Genomic DNA, 27,040 nt, shown 5'->3' on the forward strand with positions numbered 1-27,040 from the left:
GTGACGCATGACCACTGCAAAAGAGGCTTGACCCGACCACGTGACCAGCCGACTGAAACCGAGGCGTGGCTGGGGAGCCAAGCCTCGATTCCGCCCGCCACACGCAGCGAGGACAGCCTGCGGGGGCATGCGTTCAAGACAGAGTGAAAGGAACCCGTCCATCAGTTACACAAAATTACGTGCTAAAGTGAACAAGTGCATATACCATGAAGTGGAAGGGGAAGTGTATTTAAATGGAAATATGCAAGTTATATTGTATAGTGTGTAAATCACTTATAATAATAAAAAGAAATAACAAGTACAATTGTGTCATATCATTATTAATAACATGATTGTATACCAAATACAATCATTAAAAATTACATTTAAATCTTGTGCCCACAATATAATTAACATATAATATATAATACAAAAAATATTACAAATATATAGAAATATATAAAACGTGTGCAAAAAAAAAAAATTAAAATTTTTTAATTTCTTTTTTTTTCTCCTTTTTTTCTTCCTTTCCCTTTCCTCTTTCTTTTCCCCTTTTATCTTAGGAGGAGGGTCTTTCGTAAGATGTAAAGACAGATGAAAGAATTCTTTTTTCTTTCTTTGTTTTTTATTTTTCTCTTTCTTCCTCTCTCGACCCACAGGATTTTCCTTCTCCACAGATCCTTAATATAAGTTCAGAATTAAATAATACTGACAAAAAAAACCAGACAAAACAAAAATTACTAAAAATGTATATTAATACACTGAATTTTTTTTTTTTTTTTTTTTTTTACAGACACAACACCACGATTAGTGATAAGACGACAAACATAGGACTGAACAATGACAAATAACATAAACATTAAAAACATAAAAAAGTTTTTTCAGCAATGAAAGGTACCCAGGTAAGGACAAGATCAAAGAAAAGCTCCAAAGTTCATTGTTTCATTTAGACCATGTGGAGTCATGGTTCCCAAGGTCCATATCCACCGTGATTCCATCTGTGCTAAACGTTTTTTAATATCTCCTCCTCTGATGTTAGATGTAATACAGTCAATTCCCCGGACCTGTAGTAGAGTAGAATCACTATTATGGCAGGCCGCAAAATGCCTTGCTACCAGTTTTAATCGATCAACATTCCCCTCAGTGTTAGCCATGATGTCTCGTACGTGCTCTCTCACCCTTATTTTCAGCTCTCTTGTGGTTAGGCCAACATAGATCTTATTACACGGGCAGGTAGCGTAATATATAACGCCTTTTGTCTGACACGTGATACGTTTTTTAATTTGGAAAACTCTGTCCCCTTTTGAGTTGGAAAAACATTTAGTCTTGATGATATTCGGACAGGCTATACATCTACCGCATGGTGTACAACCAGGTGGTGGCAAACCAGAAATTTTTCTTGGATGCTAGTAATTTGGCTCCAGATCTGTGTGAATTTATACTCATCCTTTTGGAATTCGTGTTAAAACAATTTTTTTTTACGTTTAAGGGGTCCCTCTTCCTGCAGCTCCAGGGAACAGCTATGGGGGCGGCATGTGCTCCATCGTATGCTAACCTGTTCCTGGGGCTGTGGGAGAGGGACCTCCTCCCAGACGATCGGGACTCATCGATGTGCCGCGTCCTATCTTGGATGCGGTACATCGACGATATCCTGATCGTCTGGGGGGGCACAGAACAGCAGTTGGGAACCTTTATGGAGAACCTCAACCGCAATAACTTAAACATACATCTCACTTATCGGTGTCATAGGTCCAGAATTGATTTTCTTGACGTGAGTCTTTTCAGAGACTCTCAGCACAATCTTCAGTCTGAGACGTACAGAAAAGAGACATCTGCAAATTCCCTCCTAATGGCATCTTCTTCACATCCCTTCCATGTGATCAGGGCAATCCCCACTGGACAATTTTTACGAATGCGTCGGAATTGTTCAACGGAAGAGGGGTTTGAAAAGTTTTCTCATGATTTAACAGAATGGTTTTTGTCCAGGGGATATAGTCGTAGAATGGTGAAGAAAGCCTATAATAGAGCTAAACACACGCCACGACAAGACCTCCTCATCAATCCCCCTTCTTCTAAGACCAACAATAGACCTAAAGAAACCCGCTTCATCACTCAATACCATTCAAGATGGGATGAAATGTGTGGTATATTAAGTAAATTTTGGCCCATTCTTACTGGTGACCCACTCTTAGCCAAGTACGTGAATCCCTACCTAAGTGTGACCCCGAGAAGAGCCAAAAATTTACGAGACATACTAGTTCATAGTCACTATGAGCCTAAGCCAACCGGCATTTTTGGTTCTGGTTTGCCACCACCTGGTTGTACACCATGCAGTAGATGTATAGCCTGTCCGAATATCATGAAGACTAAATGTTTTTCCAACTCAAAAGGGGACAGAGTTTTCCAAATTAAAAAACGTATCACGTGTCAGACAAAAGGCGTTATATATTACACTACCTGCCCGTGTAATAAGATCTATGTTGGCCTAACCACAAGAGAGCTGAAAATAAGGGTGAGAGAGCACGTACGAGACATCATGGCTAACACTGAGGGGAATGTTGATCGATTAAAACTGGTAGCAAGGCATTTTGCGGCCTGCCATAATAGTGATTCTACTCTACTACAGGTCCGGGGAATTGACTGTATTACATCTAACATCAGAGGAGGAGATATTAAAAAACGTTTAGCACAGATGGAATCACGGTGGATATGGACCTTGGGAACTATGACTCCACATGGTCTAAATGAAACAATGAACTTTGGAGCTTTTCTTTGATCTTGTCCTTACCTGGGTACCTTTCATTGCTGAAAAAACTTTTTTATGTTTTTAATGTTTATGTTATTTGTCATTGTTCAGTCCTATGTTTGTCGTCTTATCACTAATCGTGGTGTTGTGTCTGTAAAAAAAAAAAAAAAAAAATTCAGTGTATTAATATACATTTTTAGTAATTTTTGTTTTGTCTGGTTTTTTTTGTCAGTATTATTTAATTCTGAACTTATATTAAGGATCTGTGGAGAAGGAAAATCCTGTGGGTCGAGAGAGGAAGAAAGAGAAAAATAAAAAACAAAGAAAGAAAAAAGAATTCTTTCATCTGTCTTTACATCTTACGAAAGACCCTCCTCCTAAGATAAAAGGGGAAAAGAAAGAGGAAAGGGAAAGGAAGAAAAAAAGGAGAAAAAAAAAGAAATTAAAAAATTTTAATTTTTTTTTTTTGCACACGTTTTATATATTTCTATATATTTGTAATATTTTTTGTATTATATATTATATGTTAATTATATTGTGGGCACAAGATTTAAATGTAATTTTTAATGATTGTATTTGGTATACAATCATGTTATTAATAATGATATGACACAATTGTACTTGTTATTTCTTTTTATTATTATAAGTGATTTACACACTATACAATATAACTTGCATATTTCCATTTAAATACACTTCCCCTTCCACTTCATGGTATATGCACTTGTTCACTTTAGCACGTAATTTTGTGTAACTGATGGACGGGTTCCTTTCACTCTGTCTTGAACGCATGCCCCCGCAGGCTGTCCTCGCTGCGTGTGGCGGGCGGAATCGAGGCTTGGCTCCCCAGCCACGCCTCGGTTTCAGTCGGCTGGTCACGTGGTCGGGTCAAGCCTCTTTTGCAGTGGTCATGCGTCACAGTAGACAGGAAATTCTCCCCCGGCCCCTCCTTCATTGTAATGACTAGAGAATATCTCATTAGGTAACAGCTGATTTCTCCCTCCTACTATCCTATTATTGGCTCCTGCCTGGATTCCGGATACATTTATACTGCTATGCATACTTACACAACTCCACCCCTGGAAGAAGGCCGGTGATACGTGCCCAAACGTACGTCGGGTGGGTCAGACCCATACTGCGGGCTCCTGTGCATCACCTACTGTGGGTAAGAGATGTCATTTCCTCCCCTAGATACACTGTTTTTTGGACAGACTTTTAGTTGGAGAATGTTTCTCATATAGTATTTACTTGCATTGAGCAGCATTGTATTGTGTTTATCTCCCTGTTATCATTGCATACATTCTCTAGGACAGGGTATTTTCTCTGGCTTTCAGTGGAGATTGTGTCCCCCTTCCTTCTCCTGTTTCCCATTTTATTTTTGATATGCTTCAATATGTGATTGGAAGGATTTGGAAAGGATTTGGGACATTCACATATATATATATATATATATATATATATATATATATATACATATAAAAACCACTATATTTCCAGTGCTGCTCTCTCTCTGTATATGTCTGTTCTGGTGGTTGATAAGCACAGTTTATTGCCTCAGTGGGTTGCCCCATTTTTGTACTGTTTTGAATAATAGTTTTCTGTGTGTTATATGTTATGTGTATTTTTAGACATGTAATGCTTCATTAATAAAGGATATAATGAATTTTTATAAAGTACGTGTATGTTGAGTATCTCAATTTGTTTTGTTTTTTTTTAAATCCTATTTGTTTCCTTTCATAATAGGATGAAAAGTTCTCTCTCAAATGTCAATAAAGGTTTTGAAAAACACAATCTGTCACTACACTGTTCCATTAAACACCATTGAATTTTCTATTGTGTCTCCATTCTCCCGATTGAACACAGATCCCTATATCTCATCACAATCGATACCCAAAGCTCAGGCAGTGCCAGTCTTTCTGGATATATAAATTATGGTCATGCTTCTTTTTTATATACTCATTTATTTTTGCATTTCTTTCTTTCTATATATATGTATGTCTTTGTCATTTAGGACTCAGTTGAAACTGATGAAAACACATGTTAGGATGGGGTCCCGCAGATTTGCCTTCCGGCGCACAGCGCCACCTGTGGGCCAATCCAACCCTCGCTCCCGGCGGCGTGCGGTGAAGTCTCTGGAGACTGACTCAGTTTTCTCCGACTGAGCATGCTCGGACTTTTTGGAGTCGCTCACAGCCTAAGTGCCAGTTCTCTCTGACTGAGCATGAGCGGTGAGGTCATGGCCACCGCCCTTATTGGGCGGGGACTTTCCTTTAAAAGGAGTGAGTCGACGCCCGCCTGGCGCTCACACTTTATCTGATACTACCAGTCCTAAAGACAGTAGTCCCAGGGAGAGTCTCCAGTGTATAGGCAGGTGGCAGTCTAGGGTGCTAGTAGATAGACCTGTAAATCCTGAAGGACTGTCAGCTCTACACCAAGGCCTGGAGCAATAGACTTTGTTCCGGCCTGTGGAGCTGCAGCAGGTTTGGTTTCCAAGTTAGCCGTGCTCGCCTTGCCTAACACCGTTGGTAGCTCCTAGCTGTGTGCAGGAGCCTCCCTAGCTACTGCAGGGGATTATGTTTGTCGCTGACCTGGGGTGAGTGTTAACCCTGGGCAGCTAGCTTGTGTTTGTTTCCAACCTGTTCACATTGGGAGCTGCACTGTCCATTCACTCAGTGAGTCTAACTGGTGAACTTGTGTTGCTCCCAATTCACACTGTGCTGTACTGCTGTACTGTTGCATTTTGACATACAGCCGCCCATAGGGCCTGTGGACCTCGCTGCAGTGCCTTGCAGCCCAAGAGGTTCTGCGGTTTAAAAATATTATTTTTATATAAATACCCAGAACCATAACAACACACTGTTAATGCTGGAATAAAAGCTATTGGAAAAACTAGTCCCCTACCCGTTTTATCCCTATGTAAATAAAAAAAAAAATAAATAAATAAAAAAAAAACCTCCCTCACACAACCTTGACCATTTCAGGGGACAAAGACTCGGGGGAGGAGAAAAAAAAAACAACAAAAAAAAGTGTTACTCACCTCTCCTGGGCCCCGCTGGTCTTCCAGCTTTTTCAGTGATGTCACAGATCACTGAGGCCTCAGTGGTCACATGTGTCCAGCTGCCATGATGACCCACTATGATGCATAATATTCTTGGGTGGGAAATACTAAGGATTTGGGTTCCTCTGAACTCAAAATTTTTGCAATATTTGTAACAAAAACCACAGGGGCCACTATGGGACATTATACAGTGAAAAGGGGCACTATGTACGGGACTCTATATTGTATGGAGGCTGCTATGAAATATTACAGTGTGTGTGGGGGACGCTATAGGACATTATACTGTGTGAAGGAGCCACTATGGAACATTGCACTGTCTGGAAGGGTCATTGTGGGACATTATACCGTGTGTTGGCCAGAAAAGGGAGCATTTACTTTGTGGCAAGTCAAAAGTTGTATATGGGGCCCAGTCTTTGCATCAGACCATAGTTACCAGATTTGCTAAGCTAATTGCACCAGAACTCTGGTTTCACTTGTGGAAAAATAAATGACTTACATGACATTGCATCTTGTTCCACGAGGGGGCATAGCTTAAAGGAATGTGACTTGATGAGAAATAGTGTGGATCAAAGCAAAGTATAGTAAGTGAAATAATTGGTAGTAATAGGACTTAGATTGTCTAAGTCTTAGTAAATTTGCCCATGTGTCTTTATAAGAGACTAATTGGTAAATACCTGACAAAACTGCAGCGTGCACCACAATGGAGGCCTTGGTTAGGGAGGTATATTGGAGCAGACAGACTCTGAACGAGAAACATAAAACGGCACCAACAGAAGGTTCACCCCGGAGAGCCCGTAACCATACAAGTCCTCTCTGTGATTTCTGCATTTCTTGTCTTGTCTCTACAGAGGGTGCTGCTTATGCATATAGTTTTGAAGAAGATTCATCTGATCTATCTATGGAATTTGAGAGTCCAGAAATAGTAAAAACATCACCACAAATACGACCGCCCCGTAAGTGTTAATATGTTCAGATTCTTTTTCTCCAATGTGAAAAACCTGGAACATTCTCTAGTTTAACATTGTGTAAATCTTAGTATTCTTTGTATTGTTTTATACCTGCGTAAGACAGTGCGACTGGTTCTTAAGAGATTAGTCAGGAAATGTTGGGTAATATTATAAGTATGTACCGCAACTGCAGCACAAGGGAAGCTGGAGACCTCGCTGGGTGGAGGAAGGAGCTTCCATGTGACAGAGAGAGAAAGAATTAGGCAGATACAGGAAGGATCTTCCCCATGACTTAGTCACAGTGAGGAGAATTATATAAAGAAGCACATAGTGCCCGCGGATAGCATCTACCACCATAAGAACTAGTGGAGATCAATAGTTAGGCTGGGCCTAAATTGTGTCATTGAATTGTATAGAGATGGACAAATTTGTGAAGAGTTGTTTTGCTTTGGGTTCAGTTGGAGCAGTCCAAACATTGTTTCTGGGTTGACTAGTTGATGGTGCGCCCTGTAAGCCACAGGCCTGAAGAGGATTATGGCCTACAAGTAACAGAATGATAGAGCAGGAAGCCATTAGCTTCCTCCTCTACCATGTATAACAACTGTACCAGTATTCTTGGAGAAATTGAAGAGGCCCTGGGGTTGTATCCATAAAGTCAGCCCCCTTCCTTATCCCTTCACTAGCTATGCCACTGGCTATTGGATAACCATTTAACTCTCATGATCCCCAATTGGGAATCGGGTACTTTAACCCGCCTACGAACGCCATCTGTCATTGAGGAAAAGAAACAGGACATCCACGTGCTCCAGCAGGATGTCGTCCATGATAGGAAACCTAAATTGATCACATGCATGCTTTGCCTTGCGCACATGAGGTCTTTTTCACAGTGCAGTTCCCATATTAATGAAGTAAAAAAAGGCAGTGAAAGGGTTAATATTGGATGCTTGTGATCTATGGGCCCTCATGTGGCACTGTATTAAAAATACTTCCAGAAATGTTCTATTGTGTAACTTTCACCTTCAGATATGTGATCTCTGTTCTATTGTGTAACTTTCACCTTCTGATGTATGATCTATGTACTATTGTGTAACTTTCACCTTCAGATATGTGATCTCTGTTCTATTGTGTAACTTTCACCTTCTGATATGTGATTTGTGTTCTATTGTGTAGCTTTCACCTTCTGATATGTGATCTATGTTCTATTGTGTAACTTTCACCTTCTGATCTGTGATCTATGTTCTATTGTGTAACTTTCACCTTCTGATATACGATCTGTGTTCTATTGTGTAACTTTCACCTTCTGATGTATGATCTATGTACTATTGTGTAACTTTCACCTTCAGATATGTGATCTCTGTTCTATTGTGTAACTTTCACCTTCTGATATGTGATTTGTGTTCTATTGTGTAACTTTCACCTTCTGATATGTGATCTATGTTCTATTGTGTAACTTTCACCTTCTGATATGTGATCTACGTTCTATTGTGTAACTTTCACCTTCTGATATGTGATCTATGTTCTATTGTGTAACTTTCACCTTCTGATATGTGATCTATATTCTATTGTGTAACTTTCACCTTCTGATATGTGATCTCTGTTCTGTTATGTAACTTTCACCTTCTGATATGTGATCTATGTTCTATTGTGAATAAAATATAGAGATATCTAAATCATTGTATTATATTTACATTTCATAATAGCATCCAAACTTATTTTTTGGAAAAGAGTCGTATTGGGGAGCAGCAGTAAATGTAAATTCCAGTCCTTAGAAATATTTAGAGATGTGAACACTCTTGGACACTAAATAGAACACTAATAAGTAATAAATGTAATTCCACTAAATCCCCCTTTTTGGAATATTTTGTAACATTGCCCTTCTACTGTTTCAGTATTTACAGAAAGAAGTGAAGAACCCGATTCATCCTCTATGATTGATAATGAGGTAGAAGATGCCACAAGCTGTAAACAGTGTGATAAGGTAATGTTATTAATATGATGAACATTTCGTGGTTTTCTGGCTCACAAAGATGAAAAAAAAACTTTGATAAACCTAAACTTTCAGATTTGGTAAACTTGCTATGATACCAGTCTCCAGGATGACAATATGGAAGTGTTGCTTGTACTGTATTAATCCCCTTCCCCTTTGTTATCTATACTCTGACTCCTTAGACCTTAGGGCTGATATATTGAGAGACTTGGTATTAACAACTGGGAATACAATCAGGAAACTGTCCCTAACCTCTAAACTATTGTATGTCAACTATGTGCTGAGATATTGAGATATAAAAGAGTAATGCAAAATACTTTAAGGGGTTTTACAGAATTTCTATGTCTTGTTATTTTGTATTATATTATATTGATAAGATAGGTTATCAAGAAGAGATTGATGAGGTTTCCAACACCTCCGACCCATCATCAGTATCTTCTTTGTGTTAAAACAAGGCTATTGTATAGTGGCTGCACTTGGTATTGCAGCTCAACTCCATTCACAGCCACGTAGGCAGAAATAAGAAAAATACAAAGTTGTCGATGTCGGGCTATGGAAATACAGATCAACTTTTTATATAAATTGCTAATTTATTCTGAATAGTAAAACAGCAAAAACTATATAAAGTTGGTGACATTGTAATCACACTAAGAGGTAACAGATCACGATTAGAGATGAGCGAACAGTGTTCTATCAAACTCATGTTCGATCGGATATTAGGCTGTTCGGCATGTTCGAATCAAATCGAACACCACGTGGTAAAGTGCGCCATTACTCGATTCCCCTCCCACCTTCCCTGGCGCCTTTTTTGCTCCAATAACAGCGCAGGGTAGGTGGGACAGGAACTACGACACCGGTGACGTTGAAAAAAGTAGGCAAAACCCATTGGCTGCCGAAAACATGTGACCTCTAATTTAAAAGAACAGCGCCGCCCAGGTTCGCGTCATTCTGAGCTTGCAATTCACCGGGGACAGAGGTTTCCGTCCAGTTAGCTAGGGCTTAGATTCTGGGTAGGCAGGGACAGGCTAGGATAGGAAGGAGAAGACAACCAACAGCTCTTATAAGAGCTAAATTCCAGGGAGAAGCTTGTCAGTGTAACGTGGCACTGACGGGCTCAATCGCCACAACCCAGCTTTCCCAGGATCCTGAATGGAATACACTGACAGTGTATTCCTGTATACCCTATATATACACCCCCGATCCCCGTTCCAACGGTGTGCCCCCCCCCCCCCACCTTCACCCCAGAAATACCCTGCAAGTCCCCTAGCAATAGGATTGGGGCTATATACACCCACTATTTTTGCTACTGCCATATAGTGCCAGTTTCTGACTGGGAATTCAAAGAATATATTGGGGTTACGTGCACCCACAATTTTTGCTACTGCTATATAGTGCCATTGTCTGACTGGGAATTCAAAGAATATATTGGGGTTACGTGCACCCACAATTTTTGCTACTGGTATATAGTGCCATTGTCTGACTGGGAATTCAAAATGCGCAAGGCTCCCGGAAAGGGACGTGGACGAGGCTGTGGGCGAGGTCGGGGGAATGGTTCTGGGGAGCAAGGTAGCAGTGAAGCCACAGGGCGTCCCGTGCCTACTCTTGTGGGGCAGCAAGCATTGCGCCACTCCACAGTGCCAGGGTTGCTTGCCACATTAACTAAACTGCAGGGTACAAACCTTAGTAGGCCCAAGAACCAGGAACAGGTCTTGCAATGGCTGTCGGATAACGCTTACAGCACATTGTCCAGCAGCCAGTCAGACTCTGCCTCCTCTCCTCCTATTACACAACAGTCTTGTCCTCCTTCCTCCCAAAATTCCCAAGCTTCACAGAACAATAACCCCAACTGTCCCTGCTCCCCAGAGCTGTTCTCCGCTCCTTTCATTGTCCCTCAACCTGCCCCTCCACGTCGCGATTCCACGAACCTAACAGAGGAGCATCTGTGTCCAGATGCTCAAACACTAGAGTCTCCTCCATCTCCGTTCGATTTGGTGGTGGATGACCAGCAACCCACCCTCATCGACGATGATGTGACGCAGTTGCCGTCAGGGCATCCAGTTGACCTGCGCATTGTGCGGGAGGAGGAGATGAGACAGGAGTTGGAAGAGGAAGTGGTGGATGATGAGGACACTGACCCGACCTGGACAGGGGGGATGTCAAGCGGGGAAAGTAGTGTGGATGTTGAGGCAGGTGCAGCACCAAAAAGGGTAGCTAGAGGCAGAGGTCAGCAGCTTAGGCGAAGCCAGGCCACACCCGAAATCTCCCAAGATGTTCCAGTTCGTACCCAGCCCCGAAAAACTCCCACCTCGAGGGCACGTTTCTCGAAGGTGTGGAGTTTTTTCAAGGAATGCGCCGAGGACAGATATAGTGTTGTCTGCACAATTTGCCTCTCGAAATTGATTAGGGGCTCTGAGAAGAGCAACCTGTCCACCACTTCAATGCGCCGTCATTTGGAATCCAAGCACTGGAATCAGTGGCAGGCAGCAACGGCAGGACAAAGGCCGCCTGCCGTTCACGCCACTGCCACTGCCTCTGCCTCTGCCACTGCCACTGCTGACTGTGCTGGCGATGCACTCCAGAGGATGAGCCAGGACACCACTTCATCTGCCTCCGCCACTTTGTTGACTTCTTCCTCATCCTCCCCTGTTCCTGTCTTATCTCCTTCTCCTGCACCATCAAAGGCACCATCAGGCGCTTCTTTACAACAACCCACCATCTCTCAGACATTGGAGCGGCGGCAGAAATACACTGCTAACCACCCACACGCGCAAGCCTTGAACGCCAACATCGCTAAACTGCTGGCCCAGGAGATGTTGGCGTTCCGGCTTGTTGAAACTCCCGCCTTCCTGGACCTGATGGCAACTGCGGCACCTCGCTATGCCGTCCCTAGCCGTCACTACTTCTCCCGGTGTGCCGTCCCCGCCTTGCACCAGCACGTGTCACTCAACATCAGGCGGGCCCTTAGTTCCGCGCTTTGCACAAAGGTCCACTTGACCACCGACGCGTGGACAAGTGCATGCTGACAGGGACGCTACATTTCACTGACGGCACACTGGGTGAATGTAGTTGAGGCTGGGACTGCTTCCCAAACTGGCCCGGTGTACCTCGTCTCCCCGCCTAACATTCCTGGCAGGGACACGAGAAGAACACCCACCGCCTCCTTCTCCGCCTCCTCCTCCGCTGTTAGATTGACCCCAGCTACGAGTTGGAAATGTTGCAGCACTGGTGTTGGTAGACGTCAGCAGGCCGTGCTGAAGCAGATCAGCATGGGGGACAGACAGCACACTGCCTCCGAGGTGAGGGATGCCCTCCTCGATGAGACGGCAATATGGTTTGAGCCGCTGCACCTGGGCCCAGGCATGGTCGTTTGTGATAACGGCCGGAACCTGGTAGCAGCTCTGGAGCTTGCCGGACTCCAACGTGTTCCATGCCTGGCCCACGTCTTCAACCTAGTGGTGCAACGTTTCCTAAAGAGCTACCCCAATGTTCCAGAGCTACTGGTGAAAGTGCGGCGCATGTGCGCCCACTTTCGCAAGTCGACAGTAGCCGCTGCTAGCTTCAAATCTCTCCAGCAACGCCTGCATGTGCCACAACACCGGCTTTTGTGCGACGTCCCCACACGCTGGAACTCAACGTTTCAGATGTTGAATAGAGTGTTTGAGCAGCAGAGACCTTTGATGGAATACCAGCTACAAAACCCTAGGGTGCCACAAAGTCAGCTGCCTCAGTTTCTCATCCATGAGTGGCCATGGATGAGAGACCTTTGTGACATCCTACGGGTGTTTGAGGAGTCCACAAGGAGGGTGAGCTCTGAGGATGCGATGGTGAGCCTTACAATCCCGCTCTTGTGTGTTCTGAGAGAATCCCTGATTGACATCAGGGATAACTCAGATCACACAGAGGAGTCAGGGATAGCATCCGATCCGTCACAGCTGGAGAGTAGGTCCACACATCTGTCCGCTTAATCGCGTTTAATGGAGGAGGAGGAGGAGGAGGAAGAAGAGTTGTCCGATGATGTGATGGTGATACAGGAGGCTTCCGGACAACTTCGAATCGTCCCATTGTTGCAGCGCGGATGGGTAGACATGGAGGATGAGGAGGAAATGGAGATTGAACTTTCCGGTGGGGCCAGAGGAGTCATGCCAACTAACACTGTGGCAGACATGGCTGAGTTCATGTTGGGGTGCTTTACAACCGACAAGCGTATTGTCAAAATCATGGAGGACAACCAGTACTGGATCTTTGCTATCCTTGACCCCCGGTATAAAAACAACATCTCCTCTTTTATTCCGGTAGAGGGGAGGGCCAATCGCATCAATGCTTGCCACAAGCAATTGGTGCAGAATATGATGGAGATGTTTCCAGCATGTGACGTTGGCGGCAGGGAGGGCAGTTCCTCCAGTAGGCGACCAAGTTCTCACCGGTCCACACAAACAAGGGGCACACTGTCTAAGGTCTGGGACACCTTGATGGCACCCCCTCGCCAAAGTGCCGCCACGGAGGGTCCTAGTGTCACCAGGCGTGAGAAGTATAGGCGCATGTTGCGGGAATACCTTTCCGACCACAGCCCTGTCCTCTCCGACCCCTCTGCGCCCTACACGTATTGGGTGTCGAAGTTGGACCTGTGGCTTGAACTTGCCCTATATGCCTTGGAGGTGCTGTCCTGTCCTGCCGCCAGCGTCCTATCTGAGAGGGTGTTCAGTGCAGCCGGTGGCATCATCACTGACAAGCGCACCCGTCTGTCAGCTGAGAGTGCCGACCGGCTCACTTTGATAAAAATGAACCACCACTGGATAGAGCCTTCATTTTTGTGCCCACCTGTGTAAAGCACCCCAACATGAAACTCCATGTCTGTGCTCAACCTCTCCAATTCCTCCGCATCCTCATACTCATCCACCATAAGCGTTGCACAATTCTGCTAATACTAGGCTCCCTCCACCCTGATTTCCCCCAACTCTGCTGGTTAGAGGCTCCCTCCACCCTGATTTCCCCCAACTCTGCTGGTTAGAGGCTCCCTCCACCCTGCTTTCCCACAACTCTGCTGGTTAGAATCTCCCTCCACCCTGATTTCCCACAACTCTGCTGGTTAGAGGCTCCCTCCACCATGAATTGGTCCAAACTGGGGTTTTTAGAGGCTCCCTCCACCATGAATTGGTCCAAACTGGGGTTTTTAGAGGCTCCCTCCACCATGAATTTGCCCAAACTGGGCTGGTTAGAGGCTCCCTCCACCATGAATTGGTCCAAACTGGGGTTTTTAGAGGCTCCCTCCACCATGAATTGGTCCAAACTGGGCTGGTTAGAGGCTCCCTCCACCATGAATTGGTCCAAACTGGGCTGGTTAGAGGCTCCCTCCACCATGAATTGGTCCAAACTGGGCTGTTTAGAGGCTCCCTCCACCATGAATTGGTCCAAACTGAGATTTTTTGAGGCTCCCTCCACCATGAATTTGCCCAAACTGGGGTTTTTAGAGGCTCCCTCTACCATGAATTGGTCCAAACTGGGGTTTTTAGAGGCTCCCTCCACCATGAATTTGCCCACACTGGGCTGGTTAGAGGCTCCCTCCACCATGAATTGGTCCAAACTGGGGTTTTTAGAGGCTCCCTCCACCATGAATTTGGTCCAAACTGGGCTGTTTAGAGGCTCCCTCCACCATGAATTGGTCCAAACTGGGCTGTTTAGAGGCTCCCTCCACCATGAATTTGGTGCCAACCTCAACTCACTACAAGGGCCAAATTCACTGCTGGTGACAAGCTCTCCTCACTGCAAGTGCCAAATACACATGTTTCAAGGTGTTTTCCTACTGTCAGAGAGGTGGTATTGAGTGTGTAAAGTGTGTAGTTGTTAGGCTGTGATGTTGGGGTAATAGAGGGTCTTTGGTGTGTTAGATGCCCCCAGACATGCTTCCCCTGCTGTCCCAGTGTCATTCCAGAGGTGTTGGCATCATTTCCTGGGGTGTCATAGTGGACTTGGTGACCCTCCAGACATGGATTTGGGTTTCCCCCTTAACGAGTATATGTTCCCCATAGACTATAATGGGGTTCGAAACCCGTTCGAACACACGAACAGTGAGCGGCTGTTCGATTCGAATTTCGAACCTCGAACATTTTAGTGTTCGCTCATCTCTAATCACGATAAATTGCAATTTCATAACACAAACGGGCCAACTCCTGGGTATGTGATTGGGAAAGTAAGAAACAATGTTATGACTTTTGGTAAACAGGGATAAAAATAAAAATGAGAATTAAAAAAAATTGCAAGAGGTTAAATGCATTCATTCAAAAGATTTCTATCTTCTTATTAGAGAATTATTTTTTTTTTAAATTGATGCTTATTATTGGGATTTATTTTGTTTTTTTTGGGGGGTTTATCATTTTCTTTCTTCTATCAGTCAGAGGGATTAGTGAAAGTTATTAGGCCCACTATGCTCGGCAGCACGTACCAGTAAGTTATTGCATTTTATTTCCATATATTGTATTGTATACTATTCTTATGAATAGTCTTATATTGCATTTTATTTTTAAAAAATCTTCCCTAGGAACCTCTATATACTGTACCATGTTTCCCCAAAAATAAGTCAGTGTCTTATATTAATTTTTGGTCCTAAAGATATGCTAGGTCTTATTTTCAGGGGATGTCTTATTTTATTTTTGTGTGCTGCTGCTACCACTGAGGTACACTGAGATGTGTTTACTGTGCATAGACTGTATGAAGAAAAACATTGCAGCTGGCTGAATGCTGTGTGCGATGTTCTGTGTGCACAAGAAAGCTGGCTGCTGCCACTGCTGTGATACTGTACGTTGTATCCACTGTTCCTGCTGCTGTTGGTTGAGCTGGGAGAATGGACCCCTCCCCAGCCGCATACGATGCTTAGTGTTTGCGCAGTGGGCATCTCCCAGCTCATCCTACAGAGGCAGTAACAGTGGATACAATGTATCGCAGCAGCGTCAGCAGTCGACATACCTGTGCACACGCATCGCGCACAGTGTTCAGCCGGCTGCAATATTTTTCTTCATACAATCTTTGCGCAGAAAGATTATTATTGGGGGATGTCTTACTTTTGGGGGGTGCCTTATATTAGGCAATTCAACAAAACCTCTGCTATGTCTTACTTTCGGAGGATGACTTACTTTCGGGAAACAGGGTATGACGCACCTCCTCCTTGTATTATCTATATAGACATTGCAGTGGCGTGTCTGCTTTATAGTAACTGGGAAGTAATTTCAATCAATAAGGTTTCCCGGAAGAGATGGAGTACGTTCTGTTCTTATATCCGTGGGAGAGGCAGAAGAGATGTATACAAAACCTTACCTGTGTATAGTGTTGTCTTCTACCTTATCTAGACCTCCAAGTATACAATATATCTGGTATCTGTCAACAAATTCCTACCTTCCAATGCAAATGAAATAACTCTGCTGCCTGTTACCCAGTCTTCCAAAGAAAAGAAAAATTATGAAACTTTCATGGTTATTGTGGGTGTCCCCATGGCCAATTTGAAAATCTGAACAATTGAGCTTTTCTGTGTGTTTAATGTCCCATCATTCTCAATACAGAACAATTCATACACTGCTTCTGTGACATGACTGCTTAGATTATTTATCTTCACCAAACCATGGGAAATTCTGTGCGGCAACTGATTTTGCCATATGGCTGTTGCTTTGTTTGCTATGCTTACTAGCCAAACTTTGTCTGGGTTATGTCAGTCTGAGATTTCAGAACCAGAACCAATCCGGGCTTTACTTCATCGTTCAATCAAACCTGACAATTTCCTTACGCAAGTGCCTGTGATTGTGTTTTATACGCTCTGCGTTTTCAGAATTTACACCTGGTTCACATTAGCGTATGTGTTCCATCCGGCTAGAGCCTGCATTGAGACCCCCCGGATGGAATACAATCGCAATTGCAAGACCCCATAGACTATAATGGGGTCCGTGTGATTGCCGCGCACTACCTGCACGATTGTTTCCATGGTTCACTATTTTGTCCTGCTTTTCTGGATATCTCCTCACAGACTATAATAATGATTCATGGGTGGCAAACCCCAAAAACTTGCAATGAACCAGGCTTGTTATGAACCAGTTTGTTTATTCCTATACTATTTTTGTACACTATTTTGTTTTGCATTTTGGGGAATATTCCCACATGACTGACAGACCTTGTTTCTGTTTTTCAGTCTATCCATGACCTCTCCAGGACTGTTCCGTTGCTCAGAGTCTGATATTCAGTTCCAGGTTACCCGACATGTGACCATTGACTATGAGGTGGATTCCTGGAGTAACTACACTGAGATCCTGCAGAACCTACGTGGTGGATATGAGATTATTGGGCCTCTCTTCAATGTAAAATCCAGATTGGAACCAAATATGGTTTCGGCAGTCTACCTACCTCATTGTCTATGTCTAGAAGGTAATGAAGAACTGTTACCATATATACTACCCATGGGGCTGAGGTATAAGATATTAGTTACATGTAATATAATCTTGTATTAGCTCAGTGACAATGTGGATGTTTGATGGAACCAATAACTAACTAACACTAAGAATACAAATAGATTTATTACAAATATACAATTATTTTTGTCTCGCTTATATTTTTATATTCTGTATATTTAGGTTTTAGAGGAGACAAGTCTTTGATACAATGTTTCCACTACAAGGATGATAACCTGGTTCTAGAAACACCGTCCAGACTGGAAGGAAAGTACGCTGTGCTGGAGAACCCCACCTTCTCCTGTATCGGGGTTATTTTATATCCCTTGAACCTTTTACAAGAGAGAATAATAAAGCTGATCCCTTATCATGGAATGGTTCTGTTATTCTCTAATACGATTATCAGAGAAGATCTAAGACACCAGTATAGACTCCATCTGTATCTACTGCCGAGGATCCGCACAGCAGAGAAGGTATTTCCTCCATTTTTGTGTTGTCTATATCAGGGATTCTCAACAGGTTCAAAAACTTCCACGTCTGGCCTCTGGCTTTCATCACGTGTCTTGAGGTCATCACCAAGGCTTATAATTTGGCCTCATAGGTCACATGATGCATAAAACTTTGACCCCAGGGTGCATAATGGCAGCCAGAGGTAGGAAGTAGATGCTATAGGACTTCTGCACACTGCAACGATGTCCAGGAGACGTGAGGCAAAATGTAAAATTTTCATTTGGTTTGGTCTCATACAGGAGGTGGAGCGCACGGAGATGAAGTTTTCATTCCAGAGAATTCCTAAACCTCCCCAGACAGAATCTGTGTACTATAAGAAGAAGTACAGAATTACTGGACCCCTGACTGCGAGTGTAAACCCAGAGGTAGGTTGTTTTCTGAGATATATATATATATATATATATATATATATATATATATATATATATATATATATATATATATATACAGATGGGCGAATCGTGTTAAATTTGTTATACAAATATTCACAAGGTTTATCTGACTGTTCTGTTTTGGACCAAACTTGTTCTACTTCTACTATTCAGAACCCGGAGTATAATAAGCGAAGGCCCAGGAAAAAATAATAAATACTTAGATTCACCTTCCCTAACCTCTCCTGGGCTCCTTCACTTCATACAGCACTTCCTTGGTGTTCTCCTTTATGATGCTTGGCATTCCCATGTCACTGTTTAGGCCTGTGAGCCCAGTCCTAATTTATAATATACTAGCAGGAGGACTGGGCTTTGCACGGGTACATTTCATTTTTTGTTTGTGTAGTGGCCCCATAAGAATTATCCAGTTTTGCACTTGTGTATATTGTGTGTCATTTGTGTGTGCATATAAGCATCATGTGTTCATGTGTATCTCAGTTTGGATATCAGTGAAAAAGCTGCGATCAGTTGTTATGGTGACCTGGAGTAAAGCAGTGTGAATGTGACCTTGTGTGACAGTGTCATCCACAGTGCCCTGCCCCTTTAAAGCTGACATACAGCAGTGAAGAAAAATGGCTGAGTTGCTATGGAAACCTGGAGTAAAGTTCTGATGTGTGATACTGTGTGCTGAGTGGTGTATCTAATCCTCCGCTGTGTGGTACTGTGTGCTGAGCCATGTATCTAATCCTAAGGCATGTGGTACTGTGTGCTGAGGTGCATATCTAATCCTCCAGTGTGTGGTACTGTGTGCTAATGCGCATATTTAATCCTCCAGTGTGTGTTACTGTGTGCTGAGGCGCTTATATAATCCTCCAGTTTGTGGTACTGTGTGCTGAGATGTTTATTTAATCCTCCAGCGTGTGGTACTATGTACTGAGGCACGTATCTACTCCTGCGCCGTGTGGTACTGTGTGTTGAGCCGTGTTTCTAATCCTCTGGCATGTGGTACTGTGTGTTGAGCCGTGTTTCTAATCCTCTGGCATGTGGTACTGTGTGTTGAGATGCATATGTAATCCTATGGCATGTGGTACTGTGTACTGAGGTGTGTATCTAATCCTCCAGGGTGTGGTAATATGTACTGAGATGTGTATCTAATTCTGTGGCATGTGGTACTGTGTGCTGAGCCACGTATCTAATCCTCTGATGCGTGTATCTCAGTTTGGATATCAGTGTTTGATTGCGCATGTGGAGTGACCGGGTGTATGTAGGTTGGAATATGAGTGAAAGACTTGCAGGTTTGTATTGAGTAATGCCAGTAATTTTTTTTGTAAATATTGTATCTCTGGAACGGTACTTCCGAGAGAGTTGAGGCCCAGTCTAAAACCTTCCTGGACCCCTGATGAATCTGTGTGCCAAATTTGGTGAAGATCGGCCCAGTTACTTGGTCACGCATAAAGAACAAAAGACAGAAACTTATTTATAAATATATAAGAAATGTTTATGCTTTCCTTGATGGTTCTGAAAAATGTAAAAGGAGAAGGTGTAGTCATGAGGTGGCATAACATACATACATCTCTGACCTAATCACCTGAGACCGCCCCACACGTAATCTCCGATCCTCACAAGACTTCCTTCTTCAGTCTTCTCTTCACACAACCATCTGTAATATCATTTCTGTATCTTCCTCTTGCTCTCACATACTCACTGCCCTAAAACGTTAGATTGTTCTATGAAGTCTTCAAATGCATCCTGATGACCTACCCCTTCAGAATAACTTACCATGCACATATTACCCATATAAATTCTGCTCTCACCTATTGTCTCCACCTACATTCTCTTGCTCTCGCAGTCAGGGTCCTCTTTACCGCTTGTACAATTCTAGTCTTCAGTTTAGTTTTGTGTTTATTGTACTGTATATTGTTAGACATGTGCAAGCCCAAAGATTTACAAAGTTTCCAAAATTTTTGATTCATTTGAATCCACATTTTTGAAGGTTTGCCACTAGGGTTGAGCGATCGGGTTCGGAAAAGATCAGATCCCGATCGGCGATCAAGCAAATTTCATGATCAGGATTGGCTGGAAAATGATTGGAAATCTGATTTTGAAATCTCAAGATCGGCTCAACCCTAACAGTGGCTTTTCCCATAGAGAAGCATTGACTAGGGTTGAGCGATCGGGATCTGGAAAGATCAGATCCCAAACGGTGATCGAGCAAATTTCATGATTGGGATCAGCTGGAATATGATAGGAAATCGGATTTTGAAATTGATCCTGAAATGTCAAGATTGGCTCAACGCTATTTGCCACCAACAAAAAATTATTATATTTGGGAGTTTCTTCAGATCCCAGAGCATAATAACTGAAGACATTACAGAGGTGTACAATAATACTAATTTTTCCTCAACTGTTCACAGATTCATGGAGGCATCTGCCTTCTCTCCAGGCATGTACCAGCCTCTTCTTGTCTCCTGGGTAATATCAGTGGTGGTGAGTCACTGCTGAGTCCTGTATTTGGGTCTCAGTGATCATGTGGAAAGTAGGGTTGAGCCGTTCTTGAGATTTCAGGATCGTTTTTAAAATCTGATTTTCGATCATTTTCCAGTTGATCCCGATCATGAAATTTGCTTTCCCAATCCCGATCACTCAACCCTAAATGCAATAAGTCATAGGTGGAGTTGAGCCGATCTTGAGATTTCAGGATCGTTTTTAAAATCCGATTTTCAATTATTTTTCAGCCGAACCCGATCACGATCAACCCTAGTGGGTAGACAAAATAATAGAATTTTTGTTCTGAACCCAGCTTGAGAGTAAACCTGAGATATTTGCTAATTAAATTTCACAAGGTTTCTCCCATCTTTAGTTATTATACTTGTTTTTGCACTAGGTATACAAATAATAATAATAATAATAATAATAAATAATAATAGCGAAGTGTGTCAAACCTAGTGCATCAAATACATTAAGTCATTAAAGTGGCTGTAATATATTTTGCTACATCTGCTATTCCATTCCATGTCCCCTCTGAAACTGTCGAAAGTTTGTGAGTTTGAATGTTTGGATGTTTGATCCTCAATCACGCAAAACCCACTCCACCGATTTGGCTGAAATTTTCCACAAACATAGTCACTACACTCAATTGCGCAATAGGCTACTTTTCATCATAATAGCGCACATACGTTTTTCCCAGAACCCCCAGAAAACCCAAACTCACATCACTGTCTCTGCAATCTCACACACTTTGGACCATAGCAAGCCACAAAATTCATATTACCCTCTACAGCAGAGGTCAGCAACCCCTGCCACACGTGCCAAGAGTGGTACTCCTGCCATATTTCACTGGCACACCAGCAGCACAGGACCTGGAAGAGTTAAATGAAGTCCGAGCGTCCCTTCAGTGCTCTGCTAGAGCTGAGGCATAAGGACACTCCCCTTTGAGAGGGGTGCAGGAAACCCAGGGGGTGGAGCTTAATCGCTCAGGTCTGTGCCTGCTATAGTGATTGCTCCTGCCGTCTGCACCATGCAAAGATTCTCCGAGGAGGAGAGGAAGCTGCTAGCAAAGTGAAACTGAAAAACACACAGGTACATAGGATTACTGTTCTTATTAATGTCAGGCATTTGGGGTTATTAGTTTAGTCTTAGTAACTCCATGTGCCTCACATTAATAGGAATAAACCCCATCATGTCCCTCATATTAACCCCTGTGTGCCTCATATAAAGATTACTAATATGTGAGACATGGAGGTACTAATAAAAGACCTCAATAATGAAGATACTTAATTATTACCTCCAAGTCTCTCACATATCAGTAACTCTTACACAAGGGTTAATGTGAGGGACATGATGGGGTTAATTGATATAAATAAGAGGCACATGGAGTTACTAAACTGTCATGCACAGGGTCAGACTTTATGTTGCTTGCTCCAGAGTATCCTGTGCCCAAAACTTACATGTACTGGCGCAAAATAACAAATCATACAATGTCGTATATCCAAGTATATTCACTTGTAATACCTCTGTCCCAAAGACACCATGTACAGTTTATACCAACACCGTATAGCAGCTGAAATACAAATTAACTTCAACACAAAAGTCTCACGTATTCTCAGAATTATAGCAACAACAAGATAAAAAGTTACATTTCATATCCCATACTTTATACATAGTACGAAAACCTTACCTGCGCCTGTATATACCCACTGCTACTATCACCGCAGACAAAGTCGCGGGTACCAGCTAGTGTTTTATAAATGAGCCCAATGAATTCCCGTCTGAACATTGCAAACCAAAATTTATTGCAGACACTGCTGTTTGAAAGTCACTGCCCCTTGGAGATATACGCCTACACAGAAATCAGTATAGAGGAGAAGATCACAAAAATTGTTGTGTCTTTACTTCCAGAAGATAAAGATGTTATAGTCTGGAAATCTGCGGTGACTGCAGGTAATACAAAGCAATTCACTAAAACCTGTAATAAAGTAGAAAACTGCTGGATGTTTATTGTATTACTAGACTGTGACAGAGGAGAGAAGATCCACAGATGTCCCCTTACCTGTGTTAGGGGCTCAAGACCCCCGAGTTATGTTGTCGTAGGCCTAATAAAGAGTTGGAATATATCGAGCTCAGGAAACAGACAGTCAGACACCTAGGTATCGTGAATGGAATGTTTCACTTTATTGTTCAGCAGCGTAGGATTATATAGGAAGCACATTTGCATAAAAGTCACATGACCCGAAATCTAAATATGGTCTCATGGATCCGGTAGCACGTACCATACATTGTCAACATATATATATATATATATATATATATATATATATATATATATATATATATATATATACTCATGTTACATATACCACAGCACTGAGCATCAACAGTCACTTACACCTTAACACCTCATATCTACAGTTTTTAGAATGATAACAGACTACTTTCTAACCACTGGGGTACAGCTATCTATAGATCAGCAGAATGGGTGTAACTGCTAGTGTGCAGTCTGAGACTTGTGGTTTTGCTGTCCAACTGACTTTTACTTTATTGTCTCTTAATAAAAGAGCAAGCTTATTTTAACCCTTACACCTGCACTCAACCAAAATGAAGGGAAAAAAATCTTTTAAATGCCGAAGGGTTAAAGAGAACTTGTTGACAGAAAATGACCAATTGTTTAAATCACCTTTTATGCTAGTAGTTTCAATTTTCCGAATTAATATCTATCATAAAATATATACAAAAATTTTTGCAATTCCAAGGTTTGCCCCAAGCCTAAAACACTCTGTGACTTCCTGTTTCTTATAAAAGGACCATGATGCCTAGACACATTGGACTGGAGCAGACCCTATGTATTTGTATGGGAGAGTTTTCAAGCCAAGCTCTGTGACCTGTGCAGAGGTCATTACAAAGAGGGAGGAGTAGAGAAGAATTACTTATTTTGACTGGGGGACTCTGTGTCTTCAAATACATAATCGCTGCGATCCAATGAGATTATAAGTGTACTGATAAGTGAGAGGGCTGCTGCAAAGAAATATCCTACAAAAACCAGGAAATATTGGCATATGCAAGAAATCACTTTCATCCCAATTCATCTATTTAGATTTTAATGGTTTGGTTGTTCATCCTTTACTTTCCTGCATATTGAACTCTTCAAAGTAAACTATTTCATTTTATTTATTTTTTTTATTTTTTTTTTTAGAGGAAATGATGCATTTACCATGTGCAGTGTCAAGGTTTACAAACCAGTCAGGTATGAACTTATTTTTATAATTCTATTCACACAAACAAGTTATCTTCAAGTAATTATGAAAAGTGATGTTTATCTACGTTGTTAGCTTGTTATTTGTGTGTTATTTTCTATAGGATTCTCTTCGCTTTAAACTATAACAGAATAACAGATCAACATTTTCAAATTAAAATGTCCAGAGACAGTTGTTTTACATTTCATTTGAATACAGTTGTCTGATAGACAACTTTCCTCTGTGAAGGCTGGAGGTTCAGATGGTACCTAGCTTTTCCCAGTACCCAGTGTATTTCAATCTCAATTTGGGGCAGCATCAAGCTGGTATTTTTAGAATGGAATGAATCTGATTACCATGGATCTTCCCCTCTCCGTGGATAATATTAGTTCCAGAGGGTTGGTTTTTACCTTGACTGCTTACTAAAAATTTGAAGGGGGGCCAGGTTATTTAAAATAGTATTGGGACACCCACCCATCACCAAAGAATCGGGAGTAACTTGTTTTAACTGGATTACCCCTTTAAATGTAGACACTTACAAACTGTAAAAACAAATTCAATCACACACTTGATCACTTTTTATTTCAGTTTTACAGTGTCCACCAAACAGGAAAAATATTATTATAGGTTTGTAAGCTGGGTGATTTTTAGGCACAAGGATACTTAATGTGTATGTGCTTCATAGTCATTTCTTTGTTTTATATTTATTCTAGTGAAAATAGGTGGGACTTGAGCTTTTTATTTATTTTTTTAAACTATTTTATTAATCTTCATCCCTCCAGGAGTCTTGAGCCTGAAATTGTCCCATATAGTAGCCTCAATAGAAATATTCTTATGACAGGCCTGTGAACCTTCATAAGGTCCCTAGCTGCCAATGAGGCTCCCGCTATCTCGCGCAGGGAGCTGGCCTGTAATGAGACAGGCCCGTGTAGTTGTTCTGTTTTGGGGGTGGGTTTGGCAGGAGTCATGGACTGGCCCCAGGCATTTGTAATACTTTGGGGAAGAACACATGCTCTATAATGCCCGCGATCAAAGTGGACATTGATCGTGGTCATTAGCTCAAGGTCGCCGCTGTAAATTGCAGCGAAGACCCAGTACAGTATCTATGGCAGTGGGGGCTGGCCCAAGGGCAGTTGTGCTACTTTGGGGGAGGTCCCATTCTACAACTCTCGTGACCAGAGCAAACTCTGATTGTGGACATTAACTCTGGGTCTCCATTGTACATTACAGCGGAGATTCAGCTATGGTGGCCAGACTGCAACAGAGTTTCTGCCATCTTTAAGGACCAGGTATCCACTATAATCTCATGATTGACATCGGGAAGGGGTTAAACTTGCTAGGGCTTATTTTTGGAGTAGGGCTGATATTTCAAGCCTACTTCATAAAACCTGAAAAATCTAGCTAGGGCTTATTTTTAGGGTAGGGCTTATTTTTGGGAGAAAATCGGTAATTGTAGGTATAGGGAAGTTTCAGAAAAATTATTGGGCCTCAGTGGTTTTGTGAGTCACATCAACACCATAACACTTGTATCAGAGTATTGTATTGTCAATGTGCTCCATGTGAGTGCTGATATCAATAGTCTCCCTGGGGATGCTGATGTCAAGAAGGAGGCCCTAAGAGGCTGAAAGACTCCAGGAAAGTAGATTGGATGCCGCGACAGAGCCTCAGAGATAAATATAAGTGATTATGAGATGTTTTATTATTGTTATGCACTTTTCTGGGTCCCCTGATAATTATGTTTTGAAGATTACACAGATTCTAATAATAATTTCTGGGTGGTGAACCCAAATGTTCGGGGTTGGCTTGAACTCAATTTTTTTAAAATAAAATTAGAAATGAGAAAACCTGTAATCTGAGTGAAAGTATATCACCATTTACTAGTGTCCAGTGCCTGGCTGGTGTCTTGTAGATGGAAATATATGTCTACAGTGGTTCGGTGGACATTTTTATTTTGCAGTATAGGAATGTGGAAGGTTAGAAAGAGATTGTAAGCAGGAACCTGATAGTGACAGTAGATTATATTTGTCTTACAGGAGACTGTTCGTCCATCCCTCAAAGTGTCCATTTTATGGATAAACACCGTGCAAAACTGATCCGGATGATCTCGGTGGTAGATCCGGTTCTAGATGATCTCCTAGATCAAAATCTCTTAACTTATGAACAATATCAGACTGTGATCAGCAAAAGCACCAGTGCAGGCCAGATGCGGACACTGTACGACTATATAAGAGCCTGGGGTGATGACGACAAAGACAAAGTCTACCAGAGTCTGAGAACTCACAACCATCGTACCATCAAGAAGCTGGAGAAGGAAGTCCCTGGAGATGACAATGAACACCGCACACTGACTGGGAGATTTAGATGTCACATCTTCTGACAATGCAATAAATATGAATATCTTATTTCTGAAATAGATTGGCCCTCCCAGATCAAATCCCTCATGGGGCCATCACCTTATATAATACACTGGTATTACTCACTACTTTATCCTTGTGTTCTTTGTGTTTACTTTCATGAGACTGCCTATGGATTATATATCCTTCATATGGTGAGGATATCAGTGGTCTTGGGTAATGTTATAGTGACTCTCTGTCTCGGTTACATGTATTTTGGCTTGGTTTGCACAGGGCACTTTATATTTTTTTGCTTATTTTGCACCTCATAGTTATACACATGGGTCTATCCATAGATGTATGCTTTTTCTTACTTTGTCACCATATATACTGATATATGCATCTCTATTATTTTATGTACTATATAATAATGACTAGAGATGAGCGAACACCCAAATGTTCGAAGTTTGAAATCCGATTCGAACAGCCGCTCTCTATTCGACTGTTCGAACGGGTTTCGAACCCCATTATAGTCTATGGGGAACATATACTTGTTAAGGGGGAAACCCAAATCCGTCTCAGGAGGGTCACCAAGTCCACTATGACACCCCAGGAAATGATACCAACACCCTGGAATGACACTGGGACAGCAGGGGAAGCATGTCTGGGGCAGTGCCGCACCTCCCATGAGGCGACCTGAAGTGACCGCTTCAGGCAGCGCTATGCCAGGGCCCCGGGGAGGGCGGCATTTTTGCTTACCTAAGCCAGTCCAGGACAAGCTGTGAGGGACTGAGCGTGAGGGGAGGCTGCTGGAGCAGCGTTGCTCCAGCGGCCTCCCCAATCCACCGCTCCGTGATGCTAAGGCAGTCCAGGACAGCTTGTCCTGGACTGCCTTAGCGTCACCGAGCGGTGGATTGGGGAGGCCGCTGGAGCACCGCTGCTCCAGCGGCCTCC

The 27,040-nt window shown here is 42.6% G+C and overlaps 1 protein-coding gene across 1 annotated transcript; it reads left to right on the forward strand.

Annotated features, from left to right (window-relative positions):
- The first annotated feature begins 3,797 nt into the window (after window positions 1-3,797).
- LOC142202332 (NACHT, LRR and PYD domains-containing protein 1a-like) lies at window positions 3,798-26,155 on the forward strand. The gene is made up of 9 exons (XM_075272409.1): window positions 3,798-3,890; window positions 6,632-6,736; window positions 8,620-8,708; window positions 16,888-17,120; window positions 17,327-17,616; window positions 17,893-18,018; window positions 22,323-22,464; window positions 23,714-23,764; window positions 25,787-26,155. The coding sequence occupies exons 3-9, from the start codon at window positions 8,680-8,682 to the stop codon at window positions 26,128-26,130; spliced, it is 1,215 nt and encodes a 404-aa protein (XP_075128510.1). The 5' UTR covers window positions 3,798-3,890; window positions 6,632-6,736; window positions 8,620-8,679; the 3' UTR covers window positions 26,131-26,155.
- Window positions 26,156-27,040: the final 885 nt, after the last annotated feature.

This window comes from Leptodactylus fuscus, chromosome 5 (assembly GCF_031893055.1).
Source record: "Leptodactylus fuscus isolate aLepFus1 chromosome 5, aLepFus1.hap2, whole genome shotgun sequence".
NCBI lineage: Eukaryota > Metazoa > Chordata > Amphibia > Anura > Leptodactylidae > Leptodactylus > Leptodactylus fuscus.

Bases quoted from the DNA above. Each gene is read 5' to 3' on its own strand.
- LOC142202332 (XM_075272409.1), top strand. From the start codon at position 8,680: ATGCCACAAGCTGTAAACAGTGTGATAAG. The intron at 17,121-17,326 runs GTAATGAAGAAC...CTGTATATTTAG, and splicing joins TCATTGTCTATGTCTAGAAG to GTTTTAGAGGAGACAAGTCT. The intron at 23,765-25,786 runs GTATGAACTTAT...TTTGTCTTACAG, and splicing joins AAGGTTTACAAACCAGTCAG to GAGACTGTTCGTCCATCCCT.